Below are 17,873 nucleotides of genomic sequence, written 5' to 3'. Positions count from 1 at the left end.
CGCTTACTGATAGCTTGCTTAACTCAAACTGATTGATAGCTTAAATGAAAATGATTTTTGTGCCTCCACTGTCGAGGCCTTTTATACTTTTTGATTTCTCGTTGCATACTTCTAGGCTTTTCCATTCCAGAATTTACTAGTTAATTATCAGCTACGAAATCACCAGCCACAAATACGTTTATAGCTTCTCATATGCGCGTGAGTAATACTTGCACAAGTTATTTTCCTCTCTTGTGAGCACCTCAGATATGATATATGCATGTGTGTGTGCGTTTTCTCTCCGCTGGGTGTACATACATATGTGTAGACATAATCATTGATTCTTTTATGTAGATACATAATGATTTAATTATTTAAGTGCGTAAATTCACTGCTTAGCATCGTCTTAGAGATGGCAGTACCCCTTAGTGTTGCTAATATTCGTAACAATATTATATTATTGTAACCATATCGGCTTCATTTCCAGAAAAAAAAACTGGCTCTAAATGCTCGGGAAGTGTTTTGTGATTACAACAACAAATAAAAGGAACGGAAAATTACAAATGACAAATTCCATCCAACTATCTCGGTATTCGTTTGAAATATGTCAACAAAAACCGTTTCAACAAAGAATCATCTTTACCCCCGTATATTAAAGGAGAAGCTCGTCTTTAATATTTTGCTGGTGGTAAGATCTAAGTCATTATCATTACTATCGTGATAAGTGAAAATATATTTTAAAACCTTAATTACAAATACAACCGGGTATACTATCTGGCTGAAAATATGACTCTCTTACCTAGGGTATAATTTTATTCGCACAGAAAAAAAAAACAATAGGGTAAGAGCGCAGACAATAAGCGTGATGAAAGCTTAAGCTAAAACCGTAACAACAACAAAAAAGTTCACAAAGTAGTCTGAATATTTAGACTCGTGTGTGCAGTTGTTTATTATTTTGTAGGCAATTAATCTTACTTAGTTAAAAAATTTGGCGTTGATATAAGGAAGTGATAAATTTGAGCATAAATACTAAGGCAGTAATAAAGTGCAATTGTACATATTTACAATCCCGCTTATGCTTACAAATTTTATGTAAATATGTATGTAAATAATTTCAAAATTTAATTACTATTGTAAAACAATTTTTATAGCTTGATGAAGCCATTAAGGTATCGTGGGTATGACGTTTTCGTTGAAGCATGGCACCACATCATCAATGTCAGTCCACATTGGCGTAGTAAGGTTTTCTTGCGCCCGGGTAAAACTTTTTCATATATTTTGCTAAAAAGTTCTGTTCCATCGAAATCTGTATTAAAAAATTCACACAAGTCTTTACAATTTCCTTCTAAGTCGCTATTATCCTTGTTTAACAAATTTTCAACGTCTACGAGAAATCCAAATTCAAAATTAAAGTAATTTAGTCGTGTAAATCTTGTACGTATTTCTTAACTTTTCATAACGCGAGGAATTTCACATTCTGCGGAAAGACCAACATCCCTAACCGATTCTCCAGGCACCTTCTTACACGTTTTACTATAACAATATCCCATTTTTCACAAAGAAACTTCGCTTTTTCTGTTGCTTCTTCACAGAGAGTGTCTCGAATATCGGTTAGTTCAGTCGCTAATGATTTAAGATCCTGAAACGCTTCTCTAAAATTCATCCTCGGATCTTGTAATCTGAGCTACACACCATCAATTCTCCTCAAGATTTAATACCAGAAATGAACTAATGTTATGAAACAAAAATTTAGTATAATATAATTAATTAATTATAATATTATAATTGCTCTGATCATCTAACTTGTTCATTCCATATGGTTTTGATGGTAAATGAGGACAAAACCAAGTACCTGCTGTCATCGAGCAAAGAGTCAGCGCATACGCGCCTTGGCAACCACGCTACTGTTGGCAGCCATAATTTCGAAAGAGTAAAAGACTTCGTTTATTTGGGAACCAGCATCAACACTAGCAACAACATCAGCACTGAAATCCAGCGAAGAATCAATATTGCCAATAAATGTTACTTTGGACTAGGTAGGCAATTGAAAAGTAAAGTCCTCTCTCGGCGAACGAAAATCATAGTCTACAAGTCACTTATCGTACCCATCCTGCTATATGGGGCAGAAGCATGGAGTGTTCGAGAGAAAAGTTCTTCGAAAGATTTATGGACCTCTACGCGTTGGCGATGGCGAGTACCGAAGAAGATTTAATGATGAGCTGTACGAGGTATATGCAGACATACACATAGTCCAGCGAATTAAAACTCAGCGGCTGCGCTGGCCAGGCCATGTCATGCGAATGAAAGATGATGCTCCGGCCAAGAAAGTATTTCTATGGGAACCCGCTTATGGAAGCAGAGGTAGATGGCGGCATCTACTCCGTTGGGAGGACCAGGAGGAAAACGACTTAAGCTCCCTTAGTGTGACCAACTGGCGCTGGTTGGTGGAGCGAAGGAGCGATTGGCGCGCCTTGTTGGACGGCCATAACCGTTTACACGGTTAAGCGCCAATTAAGTAAGTAGGTAAGTAACTCATAAAAGGAATTATGCTATTAATGAACCTATAACTAGGACTATACATCTAGCAGATCGATTCAGTAGTGTTTTTAATTTTAATAACAGCTTGAATTTTTTCTATTTTTAACTAGTCTGTAAGGAAGCATGTAGTTATCGACATGTAAGAATTCAAGTAGATTATAGTCAGCGCAAAGCATTTATCATACACCAAATGCATGTCTCGATTGGGTAAATCCAATTTCAAGGGGTTGTGTTCGCAACCCTCTCAATGGGTTGCCAGCAGAATATATAGCTTCTCCAACCCAATTGTCAACTCACCTAACTGTGGCGAATCCTGTTTCAATAACAGTCGAGGCTCTGGCGACCCCAAGTTCCTCATGGAACTAGGACGTGTGGAGGGTGGGATGGCATAGAAGGTGCGCTGGTCGGGTTAGTACCTTAATAGTGCTTTGTTACCGAAACGTACAGGATTTATATCCGGCAAAGGACCATCAACATCCATCGGTAACACTCCCCAAAGCCTTCGGGGAGTGTCTTTATCGTTAATACAACAACAAAAACAACAACAACAACAAACCATGTACTTTTAGACTGAATGAATTAATTAAATAAATAAAATGCGCGCACAAAGAACTGACTAGTAATTCAGATTGATATTATTGACAGCTTGATTTAGCACATTCTTTTTAACAGCTAACGACTTAGCACATTTACACATCATTGCCCACAGCACGTAAAAAATGAAAAATGAATATATTTTTTTTTTTTTTTTTTTTTTTTTTTTGTGAACGATGTATTTTGAATTCAAACTGCATTAAAATACAATTTTTCAAAAAAAAAAGTGACTTAGCACATTTTCATATTAAGCTAACGATATTTTGCAACAGAATTGTAACTTCGCTTCTGGTGTCACTTGTGGTGTTAGTATCCTCTGCTAATTGTTCTACTACATTCTCTAGCCCATCGACGATTACATTAACCGCTTGCATTCTGGCGCTCGATCGTGTTTCATATTCACGTTTCAGATTCTGTTTTTGTTAAGGCATTTTTTAATAATTCCCATTGTAAAGTTGAGCGTGAGAAAAATAGATATATGCGTTCAATTATTCCCAACCTGTCGCAAGTGTTCCGGATATATGCGTGCATTTTTTAGTATAGAAAATTTTTTTCTAGAAATCAGTTATAATAGAAACACAAATTATCCAAGAAGTTCTGCTTTGCGGACTATTTTCCGCCCCCTATGAGTAGCGCGCGGGGCAAGATGCCCCTTATCTCCCCCACTTCGGCACTGTCCGTTTATGCGATATGCTGCGTACGCAAATCGAGTTGAACGCAGTTGGCGGTTGCAAGATAATTAATTAACCCAACACGCCCATTAATACAGCCCACATATGTAGATACCGGTATTTATTTATAGCAACACTCGAACACTAATATGTCACAGCGTACGCATCTTGTAATCAGAGTTGGTGACAACACATAAGCTCACGGCTATGAAATTGTTGTTTGTGTTACGCACCGGTTTTGTCTTGCCTTTACCGCATGCGTGGCCACCTGTGTGCTTACGCAGCCTGTATTCTGCATAGTTGAGAGATCTAAATGCAACTCAACTCGTCCAAATATAGCTTATTTATGCAAATTTTTTCATTTAGTTGTTGAAGCAGCAAACTCGTCAAACGCATCGTCACGCATTCAATTAGTGAAAATTGCACTTTAAACGTTTTATCGCCAATGATTATCACCGTTCACTGTCACAGGCTTGGCGCTTTCCTGTTGTGATTAATTTCATTTTAATTGCGGTGTAATGTAAAGCTTAGATATAAATTAATTTTTAAATTTGTCTATTGAGATAGATAATATGAGATTCTTGGTATGTACATACATTCTTGTTGGGTAAACATCTTTCCTCACGATATGAGGGAATCCCAAATCTAAGGGTAAGGTGTAAAGCGTAAGCGGAGGCGTAGTTTTATTAAGTTTTATGTTTGGTGAAATAAATAAATAAAAACTCGGCGGGATTTACCCCCGAGGGGATTTGTGCCTAGCTTCTCTTCCAGTTTGCGTCGTGATCCTTTTAATTTTATTTATTTATTTATTTATTATCTACCGCACATAGTCCTCACAGATATGTAACAACTTAAACAAAAATTATCGAAATAGAAAAATATATGGTAACAATTTATAAATACAATGACATTATAACAAACATTTTTGCAAAAAATTCGGTACGGCTTAAATAAATACACATGTACAAACATTTATATATTAATAGGAATACTGGAACATATTAATTGAAAAGAAAGTAATCAATAACATCATCTTTAAAATGTTCTTTACATGAGTTAAAATCGGCATGATTGCAAACAGAGTTACATAAGCAGATCATTCTGTGAATAGGTTCATTATTTCCAAAATTCGTTCTACGCGTTTGAACGTAGAAAATGTATTTGTCCCTTAGACACCTTTCAGGTGCATAGAAGGGGAGAAGAAAAAGTAGTTCCGGAGAATCGATTTTGTTGTCGTAAATGTCTTTGATAAAGAAAATACCACAAATTTTCCTTCGAATATTAAGGCACTGAATATTTAAAATGCTACATCTTAGTTCATAAGATGGCATCGATTCAAAGGTGAACATTCTTCGAAGGGCGAACTTAGTGAATCTACTTTGAACTCTTTATAACCGGCTGGAATGTGTGACAAAGTCTGAGTCCCAAATGATGCAGGCACATTCCAAAATGGATCTTACAAGGCTAATGTAAAGACTTTTAGGCGTTAGCGGATCAAAAAAGTCTTTGGAATTACGTTTGAGAAAGCCGAGTTTTGAATTGGAAGCACTGATTATGTACTCCCTATGAAAGTCGAATCTAAGCTTCGAGTCTAAGTATACTCCTAAATCCTTAACAGTAGTTGTACGATTGAATGAGTCGCTATCGTTAAAGTAATAGCTGTTCATTATGCATGAGTTTCTCCGAGTGAATGTGATAATATTACACTTGGAGAAGTTCAAAAAAAAGACCGTTACTATTACACCATTTTATCAATTCCAAGATGTCTTGTGTAGCTCTATGCAGTCGCTAATGTGTTTAACTCTGTAATAAAGTTTTAGATCATCAGCGTACATCAAGCAACTACAAAATTTAAAACACTTGCAAAGGTCATTTATAAATAAAGAAAAAAGTAAAGGGCCCAGATGACTACCTTGTGGTACTCCTGATGTAACGATTATAGGCTTGTAGAGATTGCTGCCAATCTTTACTATTAATTTCCTGTTTTGGAGATACGACTCAAGCCAACTTAGAGCGTTGGAGTGGATTCCGGATAGAGTGAAACCGCACAATTCTTTAAGAACAAGGGTGGCAGAAGATCGTATCCAGCTGCCTTAGATACATCAAAGTTTATAAGGGACTCCAGGACTTCTTCCTCTGTAACCGTGAACTGAACAATGTTTACAGACTCCACTATGGCAGATGTATCACATGACGTACTAACTGTCCGGAACCTGTTAAATACCGACCCGAAGAAGTCGGCAAAGAGCTCATAAATAAATGGTAAATAAATGGTAAATGCTTCCTGAGTTGAGGAAGCAACTTTTCCTCCAAACTCCATTGATTTGGGCATACCGTTATATTTTCGTTTTGAGTTAACAAAAACCCAAAAAGGCTTCGGGTTGGCTTTTATGTTAGTCTCAAGCGAATTAATATATTTATCATGAATTTTCCTAAAAACTAGTGGCCGTATCTGAATGACATCTGAAAGGCAGACGAATTTTCACTGAGAAGGTCTTCATAACAGGCATAACAGCGACAGTTAGGCTGCGCTCAAGGCAACATCTTCAGTTGAGGTTAAATCATCACCAGGCCCAAAGTACGTAGAGGGGCTTAACCATCTAGAGGCCAATAACCACACTCTTTGGGCTTGGGTACTTGGGTACAGAGGAGTGGATTGAAACTAGCATGTGGACGGGCTTGCCAGGATGGCAGCGGCTGACAGCCAACCAGAGCCCATCATACCGATAAGGTCTCACACTATAAAAGAAGAGCTAAGGTAAAAGAAGCTGTGCTTCAGAGAACAACACTAGCGCGAAAGTCAAGGACTCCCGCGGGCAAAGGTACTAATAGGTGGATACAACACAAAGCAATATAAATTATCACAAGTCCTTGAGTACGTAGAGACGTTTAACCTTCTAGGGGCTAATAACACCTTTCGTTTGGTTTGAGTACCTGGATACAGACGAGTGGATGGAAACCAGCAGGCGGACGGGCTTGTCAGGACCTGAGCCAATCATGCCGCAATAAAAACCAGAAAGTGTCTCGTAATTTTTTACGCGAAGCGTTAACGGTTTGTTATCGATGAGTTATCTGTTTGGTATCGCCGGGTTATGGTTTTGTTGTAAATCTCTAAATGATTAGTTATGGGAGTGTCAAAGGTATGCCCCCGACAAGGTATCGATTTATTAACTAAGTATTGTCGAAATGTAATCGATAAGAAACCAATAAGAAGCCGTTGACCGATAACAAACCGATAACTCGAAGCCTGTTTCTAGCAAAATAACCGCTTTTTCTATCCTCAAACTCTGAGCGAGCTCTGGTTAACTTAAACATATTAATTTTCTGGACGTTCACCTAAGTCGAACTTCACGAACAGTGGCGGATCTAGGGGGTGGGACTATGGAGTCTAAAGCCCTCCCCCCCTCCGTTCGAACAAAGTAATTACGTGCAAGGTTGAGGTATCATACGTGCGAGTTACGTGCATTTTGCACCTAACGGCATACTGAGGACACACGGTATGGTTTTAAATTTTTTATGCCAAAAATTGTCTACTGTGAATATTCTTACCGAATACATCTCGCATTTTTTAAAGAAATTTAATTAAACTCACTTTCTTATGGTTAAGAAGCTCTGAAAGTTGAAATAAATGGCATAGAGGGCTCTACTCGTTAAAAACTTAACAGCATATTGTCAGCCCCGTACTTACTTGTTATAATTCTATTTATATTTTTTAATAATAAAAAATACGTTAAGTAAGCAGTAATTACTTGTTTCCGACAAATATAAGAAAAAACTTAACGCCGGCACATATGGCTCGTCTTGTCATCGAAACGACTTTCATCACTTTCATCGCTTTCTACATTTTCGAAGTTTTCTGCTGTTGCTTGCACTTGCTTTTTATTAAATATCTGATAAAAAAATTTTTTAGTGGCGTTTTATGCAAAATATTTCCTTACCTTTTCATTTCTACGTTGTGTAAGTGAGGACACTTGATAATCGATTCATGTTTTATTATCAGCTGATTACCAAGCTGCCACATCATCATAACGAAAAAAAATAAAATAAAATTTCGATGTCATTTGAAACACACATTACAAATTTCACAGTTGCCCAAATAGATTTGGAGCCAAAAAAGGGCAAACTTTTTAAAGAGGGCCAAAAAAAGGGCTAGGGGCTAAACCCGAATTACAGAGCTACAATTTACTACCCTTTCCTGGACTACATGACTTCTTCATTGACGTCAAGGTTCAAAGGTGAATTTTTGAAAATACTGCCTCTGGAGGGACTGATTCCAGCATACTCTGCAGGAGTAACGATTGAAGAAATTGTACTTGCTGCTAAAGTTTATAAAGAATATCTCACCAGTCACAATACGACAGTGCTGAAAAATGAGATTTTATTGTGGCATAACCATTGCAAAAGTGATCCATTCAAGAGTGCTCAAACAGCTACTGATGCCATGAAAATCATTAAATCAGCACACTTTTCTTCATTTTTTCCAAACGTGACGACACTGTTGCAAATATTTGCGACTATCCCCGTGACATCAGCAACCGCAGAGCGTACTTTTTCTGTTCTAAAGCGCTTGAAAACTTATTTGAGAGTAAACATGTCTGAAAATCGACTGACTGGTCTGGCACTAGGCGACGTCCACAAAGAAATAGAAACGGACATTGAAGAAATAACCGATATTTTCTGTAAATCGAAGCCCGATATTTTCTGTAAATTGAACCAGCAATAAGTGGGTTTGAAAGAAAGGTTTTTGTGACTATTTTTATATGGTTTTTATATCATTTTCTCGAGTGTGCTGAATAAAAGAAGAACTTTATTTCAGAAAATATTGCTTGTACTTTATTAGCAAATTATTTAATTTTTTTAATTTTGAAAATCCTCGTTTTTTCATGTCATTTTATATTCTGTATACATTTATTTAACACATCATGGAAAACAAAAACTAAATTTGAAAATGAAAAAATTTACTCAAAAGCAGAAATAAATGCGACAGCTTTACTGCTACATGTCAAAAAATTCGGTTGTAAATCAGAAAGTGTCACTTCCATAGAGGTCGCATCATTTATTTAGTTGCGTGATATCAACGTTTTGAGAAGTGCAAATCGGGGTAGAGGAGGTCTTCGTTTAGAATTAAGATATCCCCTGCTTAGGTAAGGTCAGTTTTCAATGGTTGGCAGATCAGGTGAACAATTTAAAGGCCTAGACTAATCTGATACCGAACTGACGCTTACGTTTTTACAATTGAATAACGCTTTCCATTTTTTTCTGAGTATTCAAACATAAAACTCACTGTTCCTAATTATGATGACGCTTTCGCATTTTCATTTGATGCTTCTAATTTGCAAGTGACTATTCTCATATCGAAGCTTTTGTATTTGCTATTACAGTTCCCATTTTGTACTAACGGTTCTCCTGTAAAACTGATTGTTTGTAATTAACATTCCAAATTGTACCAGGCCTAAGTTAGCAGCGGTGAACCTACAGGAGAAACCTTGCACAAAATATCTAGGAATCATCCTAGATAGTACGTTGTCGTGGAAGCTCAACGTGGAGGAGAGAGTGAAGAAGATCTTGACGGCATTTAATGCATGTAAAAGAATGCTGGGGTGTACGTTTATCGCACTCTCTTTCTCATTGGGTATTTACGGTGATTGTAAACATTATCCTATACTATACATTTCTTGTTTGGTGCCACACAAAAAAGAACCTAGCTCAAAAAGTTAGAGGCGGTATGCCAGTTATCAATGCTTAGCATTACGGGAGCACTGACAACAACCCCGACTGAAAACAACCATATTCGGCACATTCTACCACTAGACGTGTTAGCAAAGAACAACTGCAACCAGGCTTGGTGCCTTGGGGCAGCTTTAGCGCCGACCATACGGCCATAGTATTATAGCGTCATCAATTAGAGGATGAACAGACTATTTGATTCCATATCTTTCCCTCGAAGGGCACACAATAGAGGTGGATAGTTGGAGCAGGGGGGTACAAGTGGCGTACAAGACGATGGTTCCAAAGCAGTTGAAGGAGTAAAGTCTGCGGTGTTCTGTGCCTGTCCGGAAATAATCAGATTCTACAAGCTGCCAGATCACTGTAGCGTTAACTTTTATATTGACGGACAAGCACCACTTAAAGCAATAATCTGGCATTGCATAGCATCTTAAACTGTGTTAGAGTATAAGCAATCCCTGGAAAGAATCGGGACGGGGAAGTTGCATACCACTATATCGGGTCCCAGGGCATATGGGAATAGATGAGATTGAAAAATTGGATGAACTAGCTAAAAAGGGCGCATCCCAGGAAGCTTGCTTCGTAGATGTCCCAATTAGATTGGGCTAGATTTAGAGGAAGCGTGAAGTATGCATGATCGACCTAGCTGGAAAGGGGCTGTTAAGTGTCGAAGATTATGTGGGGCTATAGAGTGTCGATGTGTAGGTCTTACAACCTTAGACTAACAAAGTTGCTTCTATCATTAAAAAGAGAAAACTGTATACTCACGACGTGTATTCTGACGGGGCACTGCCTTCTGTTGTCACATGCCTTTAAACAATGCCTTCAACTTAACTTTTACACATGACGTTTTCGTTGACAGAATAAATTTTTGCTCAGCGCTTTACTTTCATCTGTTCTCGAACACCTTCATCAGGCACACCATCATTTTGGCAGGTTTTCAACACAGAATGGTAGAGGAAATATTTTTATCAGCCTGCCCATATTACTACATACAAACCATAAAGGACATTCCGTAATAATTCAGAAACAATTTCCAAAGTAAATTTATTAATATTATATATTTAAATTGCTTTATTGGTTTCATAGACTTAATCAGTACAATTCGTATAAAAAAGGGACTAAAACTAAATTTTATTATTTAGCCAATGCATACATTAAATGTATTTAAATTATTATTATTAGTTAGCAATTCACATAAGCATACAAAAAAGTCAAATGGATCCATTTAAGATATTGTATTGCTTCATTGATTTCTTCTTTTTCTCTTCTTTTTTTTTCAATTACTTTTTATTGCGTTCTGTTATTGCCTCCTTAAAATTTTAACAACTAAAGTGCATATTATTTTATCGATAACTTAAAAAATGTTTTCTAGTTTAAAGTATAATATTTAGTTTTTTATAAAAATCGTTGTTATTAAAATAAAACAATTAGTTGTGAATAATAGCTACCTAAAAAGCACCTTATTTTTATACGGTGTTCCAATATGAGCTATTTGTATTACTAAGTTAAAAGTTTATTTATTTAGTTTATGATTATTTAAAAAATTAAATTTGTATTGGCGTTATAAATTATAAATTATTAATTTTAATTAATAATAATTTAATTATTAAGTTATTTTATCAAATGTTTTTTTTTATTATAAGGTTCTTTATTTTACTAAATAAGAATGATTATTTGTTTTATCCTTAAATATTTTGTTATTCAATAGATATATTTTTTTATGTGGAACTTTTGAAAACTTTCTGCCACTAACTCCTTTTAATTAAACAAGTTTTGTGTATAATTTAAATAAATTTAAAGGATAACATAAGGACAGTGCTCTATTATATATTTCTATATTCTTTAAACAATAAATTACTGCAATCATATTTATAAAAGGCATTTGAAGCATTAATTAAATAAAGAGTCACATAATCAATATGCGTAACCCTGAAAATGTTTAAACACTGATATAATTTTTGATAGTTCAAACATTTGACTAAACTACGGCTGCATAGTCAGTTGATTAGACAGACTTTTAGTTACCCAATTAAAATTAATCCAAAAGCTAATTAAATGAATAATCGTATTTTAGACGTATGACATAAGTGGAAAGAAAAGTTTGGCTACACTACGACTCTGCAATCAGTCTATTAATCCCATTTTCAGATTCACAATTGACCATTTTTTTAATCTTCCTAAAATCAGCAGTTATATTCACACGAGAAATTAATTTTAAGTAGAACTTTATTTGTAAATATTCATATTGATTAACCAAGTGTTCGAACAAAGGCAGTATTGATATATGTCATGCATATTTTAAAATTTTTTTTTTGCCAGAAGCTTTGTATTTGTTTATTTAAACTTGTGATTAATATAGTCTTCAAATACACCATTGATCGTTTTTTTCTTATCTTAAATAATCGTGACGAAAAATTCAATTTTTAAACTAATCATAAAGCATATTACTACATTTTATGAAATACAAATTTGTAATTAAATGAATAAAATGTAATTTTGCGAGTGATTAATTGACTTACTATAAATTTATTTAACCGCCTCTTTATTTACGAAGTCAATGGGTTGATTGAAATTTGTGGTTAATAAGAAAAGTAGCTTATTCCGGAAATTAGTGTTCATGGTTAAAAATCGAGCTTTTATACTGTCGGTCTTTGTGATAAATTATCACGTGTTTGACAATTGTATTACCTAGAGTTTTACTCAATAATATTTTAAATTACTCATTAAATGGATTGATTTAAGATATTGATTAATCAAAACTTACTGCGAAAATAAGACCCTAATTTAATCTGTAAACAAATCAGTTAATTTATTCACATATTTGTATAAAATTACTTCTCTAATTGATTGCATGTTCTTGTTTCAATTTCTGTTTCCTAAAAAACATTGAATTTTAATTGATTATACCCTCAACTATTCCACTCATCAAGATAATTTATTTAAGAAAAATAAAATGTTTTTCGGGGTAACATGAAAGATAATTTGTTGATTAATCGTTCATTAAAAGCAACTGTTTAAATGAAGTGAGTATTCACATTTATCGAGGAATATTACTTATGATTAATTCAGAAAATAACTAATTAAGTAAACGATTAACACCGGATTATAGACTAATCGATTAATCGAAAAATTTTTAAGTAAACGATTCTAAAACCATATGTTTGGATAAATTGAGTAATCACATTTATCGAGTCGTTGTGATTAATCAAAAAACTGACTAATCAGGTAGTGGATTGACTTCGCAACTATGACTAAACAATAATTATTGCATAATCGATAAATATAACCATCTGTTTGAGTTAAAACTTTTTTATAGTAATATTTTTTATGATTAAGTAATTCAAAAACTGACTGATGACGTAAATTAATCTACTTCGCAATTAAGACTAATCAATTAATTAACTAAAAGCAAAGCCGTAGAATAAACGAATAGTTTAGCAGACAAACAATATTTTAGAGGCCACTGTTAGCAAAACAGAGCAAAATGTTTAAATTGAACTTGCGGCATAGCGCTCACATAAATGTAAAAAAATACAGGTGCGCGCAATTATTGTTGTTAGAAAAATGTTATGAAAACTGCCTTCGCATTTTGATACAAAACTGCGTAGGTAATTTCCGCATTGTTAAACATTAGAAATTCATATTTTTGTTTGTTTATTGTTAATATAATTTGCATTTTTGTTACTAGTTAGTTATTGTAGCTGCCTGCGTACCCTCTATGTGGTAATGTTATATTTTTTTAACAGACTTATGCAATTTTAGCGTTAGTTAATGCGTAATAAATTTGGAAAAGGTCTACTAACTAATAGTGTAGTGCAATAAAAACTTGTTGTTTTTATTTATTAAATATTTTATTTTAAATTAGTCATACATTTTTTAACGTTAGCATGTGTTAATTACTTATTTAAACCTAAGCTAACAAGAAAATGTTTTTCTTTTGCTTTAAATTTAATGTAGTATGCCTAGGAAACATAAAAATAATTTTTAGCAATTTTTTTTTGTGTTTTTCTTTTTGCTATTTTGCTTGCACACAATGCACAGTCCTAAACAGCAATTTCTGGCTTTCAGCCTAAGGCAACTAACTACCAAACTCTTTCTAATTGCTATAGCTTGTGTATATGTGTGGGTGTTTAATTTTGGTATGTAGTCTTCAGTCAAAAGGTTTGTTATGTTTTGGTCATAAAAAAAGGGTCATAAAATTGTTGTAGGTTTTGGCCTCCTGGCATCACCGTTAGAAGCGCACATTCGTTGGCATTGAGCAGGGTCTAATAATGTTGCATCTGCTGTTAGAGTAAAAATTACTTAAATTAATATTGAAAAAAAAAAAAAAACATAAAAATTTTCTAAAAGTGAACTTTTTTAAGAATAAATATTTTTTTTTTTTTTGCTGAATACAAAATTTTTAATTAAAAAGATTACTACGCTTATCACTTAAATAAAGATATGCTATTTTTCGCAAAAAAACGGCAATGCATTAGCCTAAATATTTTTTATTTTGTTTTAAATTTTACTGTTAATCTTTTTTCTAAATTTTAGTACGTATAAAGTAAAAAAAAGGCCTATTTATGTTTATATATATAAAAATTATAATAAAGGACAACTAAAGCCTAAGCCTCGAACATCTTGTGTGCTGTGTATGTTGTGTTACTCTGTTTAAGTTAAGTTGTGCTAATTCATGTCAATGTTTATATGTATGTGTGGTGGCTATATGTGTATGTGTATGTATTACTTTATTATTAAGTGGAATACTTTTCATTCATATCTCTTCCACTCACTTCACTAATACCTCATTATATCCTATTAACTTCTCAATATTGCTGGCCATAACGTCCCGTCATACCACTATCGTAAAGTTTACCCAGCGTATCATTGGCATTACTACTCACGACAGAATGCGCTGCCACGGTAACACCACCACAGTGTTTTGTTGGCGCTTTGCCATAAACCATGGGGGAAGCACCATAGGTGGAAACCGTTGCTGCATCATGTTGATATAGATAACGTTCTTTTTTGGTGCGTTTCTGCACAGTCTTCCAGATGATGTAGATGGTGAATTGGGCCAAAAGGAAAAGCGCACTGGCTACTATGACACCTGTAAAGAGAGAGAGGAAGAGAGCAGTGCAAGTGATGAGTGAAATGAAATTTTCATAAAATAATATGAATTTTTAAACAACAAAAGCTTCTTGCATCGCTGAAAGTGTAAAATCTTTCATATTATTCTTGTTGTGCGTAGAAATTGAGACTTAAATTATTTAGTTTCTTTTAAACGTGCACTTAACCCTCATATTAGCGGTAAATAAATTCAGCACATCTTAACGTTGTCGTCCACAAATATTTAAATTTTGAAGAAAACTCGTCGCACACTGTGATTACCCAGAAATAAGTTTGAATTTTCATTGATAAACTTTGAAATGAATACGAACTGTGAAGTCTTGTAGGCTTAAAAATATGTTCCTCTAGCCAGACGAAACGCTAAAATGTGACATAATCAACTTTGGTACAAAAAAAAAAATAAAATAAAAAGAAAAAAATATCGATTTCCGCATTATTATAAAGACGACCTCTAAACTTAAAACGTCAATAAAGCTTTCCATGCTCGGGTTGGTAGCAGTAAAGTTATAAACGAAAATAAAGCCTTCTCGTCTGGCCAGATGCAACAATCTATCGGAGGGTTAAATGTGATTAGAAGACGATCGCTCAATTAATTTAAAATTTCGTTACGAATGACTGATCAACTCAAGTATTTAAACTTCTTTTTGATAAAACAAATACTAGAATTAATCAATTAATTGAATAATTTAAATTGTGTTTAACCAATATTGGAAATAATAGATCAGTTGAGTACGATAAATTGTCATTAATCAAATATTAAAATTAATCGATAAATTAAGTTACTTGAATTGTGGTAATTTAAATTTTTTATATCAATGGAGTAAGTTAAATTGTGATAAATCAAGTGTTATTTTAGAGCTAATTGATTAATTGAATTATCATACTCAATTAATTTCAGTTTTTGTTACGAAAAACTGATTACTCGAGTTAATGAACCAAAAATTAGAACTAATCAGTTGATTAAGTAATTTAGATTGTGACTAATCTTTTATTAGAATTAGTCGAGCAATTGAATAGCATAAATTGTGATTAATCTAATATAAAATTTAATCGATTAACTTAGTTACTTTAATTGTGATAATTAAAAATTATTAGATCTATATAGTAATTTAAATTGTGTTAAATCAAATATAATTTTGGAATTGATCGACTAATTTAGTAATATTATTTGTTATCAATAAAATATTAGAATTAATAAATTTTCAGTGCAAATTGAATTGTTGTTTATCAAAGATTAGAATTGGTCGGTTAATGGTGTAACTTACATTTTTATTAATCAGATATTATATTGATTGAATTTTAGAAAATTCAATGAAATGAGTAAATCGAATTGTGATGATTAGAACTAAATGATTTATTTAGTATTTCAAATCATGACTAATCAAAATAATAAGATTAATAGAGTGACTTGAAATATCGTTAATAAATATTATATTAGAATAACTCGATTTGTTGAGTAATTTAAATGTTAACCATTTGGTTGGTAGCTGTTAGTGATTCTGACATTTAAGATCGACTTTGGACTTTCCAGACTTTGTTTGTAGCTGTTAGTGATTCTGACATTTAAGATAGACTTTAGACTTTCCAGACTTTGTTCTTGAAGATTTGTAAGGCGTCTTTGTAAGATTGCTAAGATCCTGTCTGTGCTACTTTACTTAAAAGCTAAGAAATCTCTGTGTTCAACCAATCTTTCTTGATCATGACGGAACAGTACACCCAAAATACTGTAATCGCGTCACATAGTGAATTCGAAAGATTCTAAAATTCTCCACATCTATATATATAAAAATGAATAGCCGTGCCTTAGTCTCGCTAAAACTTAAGAACATCTTGACCAATTTCGATAATAGAGAAGAACATTTTTTTTGGAAAGAAGGCGGTGTCACGCTCACTATTATGCACATTTTTAATGCGCTTTCACTCCGCAATTATTTTAAAGGTATCGCAAAATATACTACGTAGATTGCATATATGACTGGGAGTGCTGTGAGCGGGATAAAGAGTTGGATTGGGAGTGGAAGTGTGATTTGAAGTGAGAGCGGTAGTAATAGTGGTTATTGGAGTCGGAGTGCGAGAGGGAGAAGTTGTGGAAGTGGGGGTGTGGATGAAAATGGGAGTGAGCGAGGGAGGGATATAAAGAAATATGAGATGGACAAGAATAAGAAGTAAAATGTAGGATAAAGTAGACGATATTGGTAAAGACAGAGAAGAGGGAAAATTGATTTTAGAATAATACAAAGTCTGCTTGTACTTTTTAACTTTTTATTATATAGCCATTGAAGGCTCTATAATTTCACTCATTAATTTCCACTTTAGGATTCTAAAAATGGAGGTCGGAACGCGTCGTTTGATACCACCTTTGATAATTTTGAGAAAAATTAGGTGGTGCATCTTCTTATAAAACGTTACCCTCTGGGTTGAGACAATTATATTTGCCATCAATTTGTGCGCTGGTCACTAATTTTTATTCTCATAAAACATTTGTTTTCTTCGATGGAAAACTTTCATCTAAGTTTCCATAGTTTTATTTACCAACAGAAAATTCGCATTTTTGTAGTTATATTACAGTATTCCTTTGCTATCCATATTAACTATAAATGACACACGTACCCATTAAGTTCCACGCAGAAAGCTTAGTGAGAAAAAATGCACACAAAAATTTGCAAAAAAAAAAAAAAACCTGAGCTAAACTGGGACGCCCTCAATATGATGAGACATCATGAGACGGCTGAGTTTGTCGGTGAGACATACATGGCATTGAAGAAATCACCCATACGTATATACATACATATGTATCTAGAAAAAACAAAAACAAAATGAAATGGCAAGCAGCAAACTGACACAACACACATACGCACGTACATTCGTGCTCGCCATATAAAATGTCGAAAACTAACAAAGCCATCATCAATGAATGACCAAAAATTCTCTTTCTTTCTAAGTAACAACAATAAAAACATATTTCTAACTATTAAATTTTAGCCATTAGGCCTTTGTTGTTACTTAACGCTTTTCGTGACTTTGATGGCGTACAAAAATGAAAATTGCCTTGCAATTTACTTCAAATTTAGCCAAAAACGCACTTGCCACAAATGTGCCAAGAGACTCAAATATTTACGTCAAACAAAATGGGCTGTTCACTTGTTAATGTTGCTGTTATTGTCTTGAAGCTTGTTGGACATTATCAAGAATAACAATGGCAGTAAATTTCAGCATAGGAAAAAGTACGCATGCGCACTAAGTTTACAA

At 33.9% G+C, this 17,873-nt stretch overlaps 1 protein-coding gene and 1 long non-coding RNA gene across 5 annotated transcripts in view; one reads left to right on the top strand and one right to left on the bottom strand.

Moving 5' to 3' along the window:
* The window catches only part of LOC137237263 (uncharacterized), a 54,420-nt gene that overhangs the window by 26,535 nt on the left and 10,012 nt on the right, over positions 1-17,873 (top strand). The gene's annotated exons all lie outside the window — the stretch shown is intronic.
* LOC137237262 (uncharacterized) overlaps positions 10,564-17,873 on the bottom strand; it is a 207,698-nt gene continuing 200,388 nt past the window's right edge. For all 4 annotated transcript variants that reach the window (XM_067760684.1, XM_067760686.1, XM_067760685.1 and 1 more), the window contains one exon: positions 10,564-14,604. In XM_067760684.1, coding sequence (XP_067616785.1) covers positions 14,321-14,604 — 284 coding nt within the window. In that variant the 3' untranslated portion in view covers positions 10,564-14,320. The remainder of the gene's footprint in view (positions 14,605-17,873) is intronic.

Source organism: Eurosta solidaginis, chromosome 1, assembly GCF_040869045.1.
Source record: "Eurosta solidaginis isolate ZX-2024a chromosome 1, ASM4086904v1, whole genome shotgun sequence".
In the NCBI taxonomy this organism is placed as follows: Eukaryota; Metazoa; Arthropoda; class Insecta; order Diptera; family Tephritidae; genus Eurosta; species Eurosta solidaginis.
The sequence above is the reverse complement of the archived record's forward strand: the minus strand, read 5'-3'. Positions and strand labels throughout refer to the sequence as shown.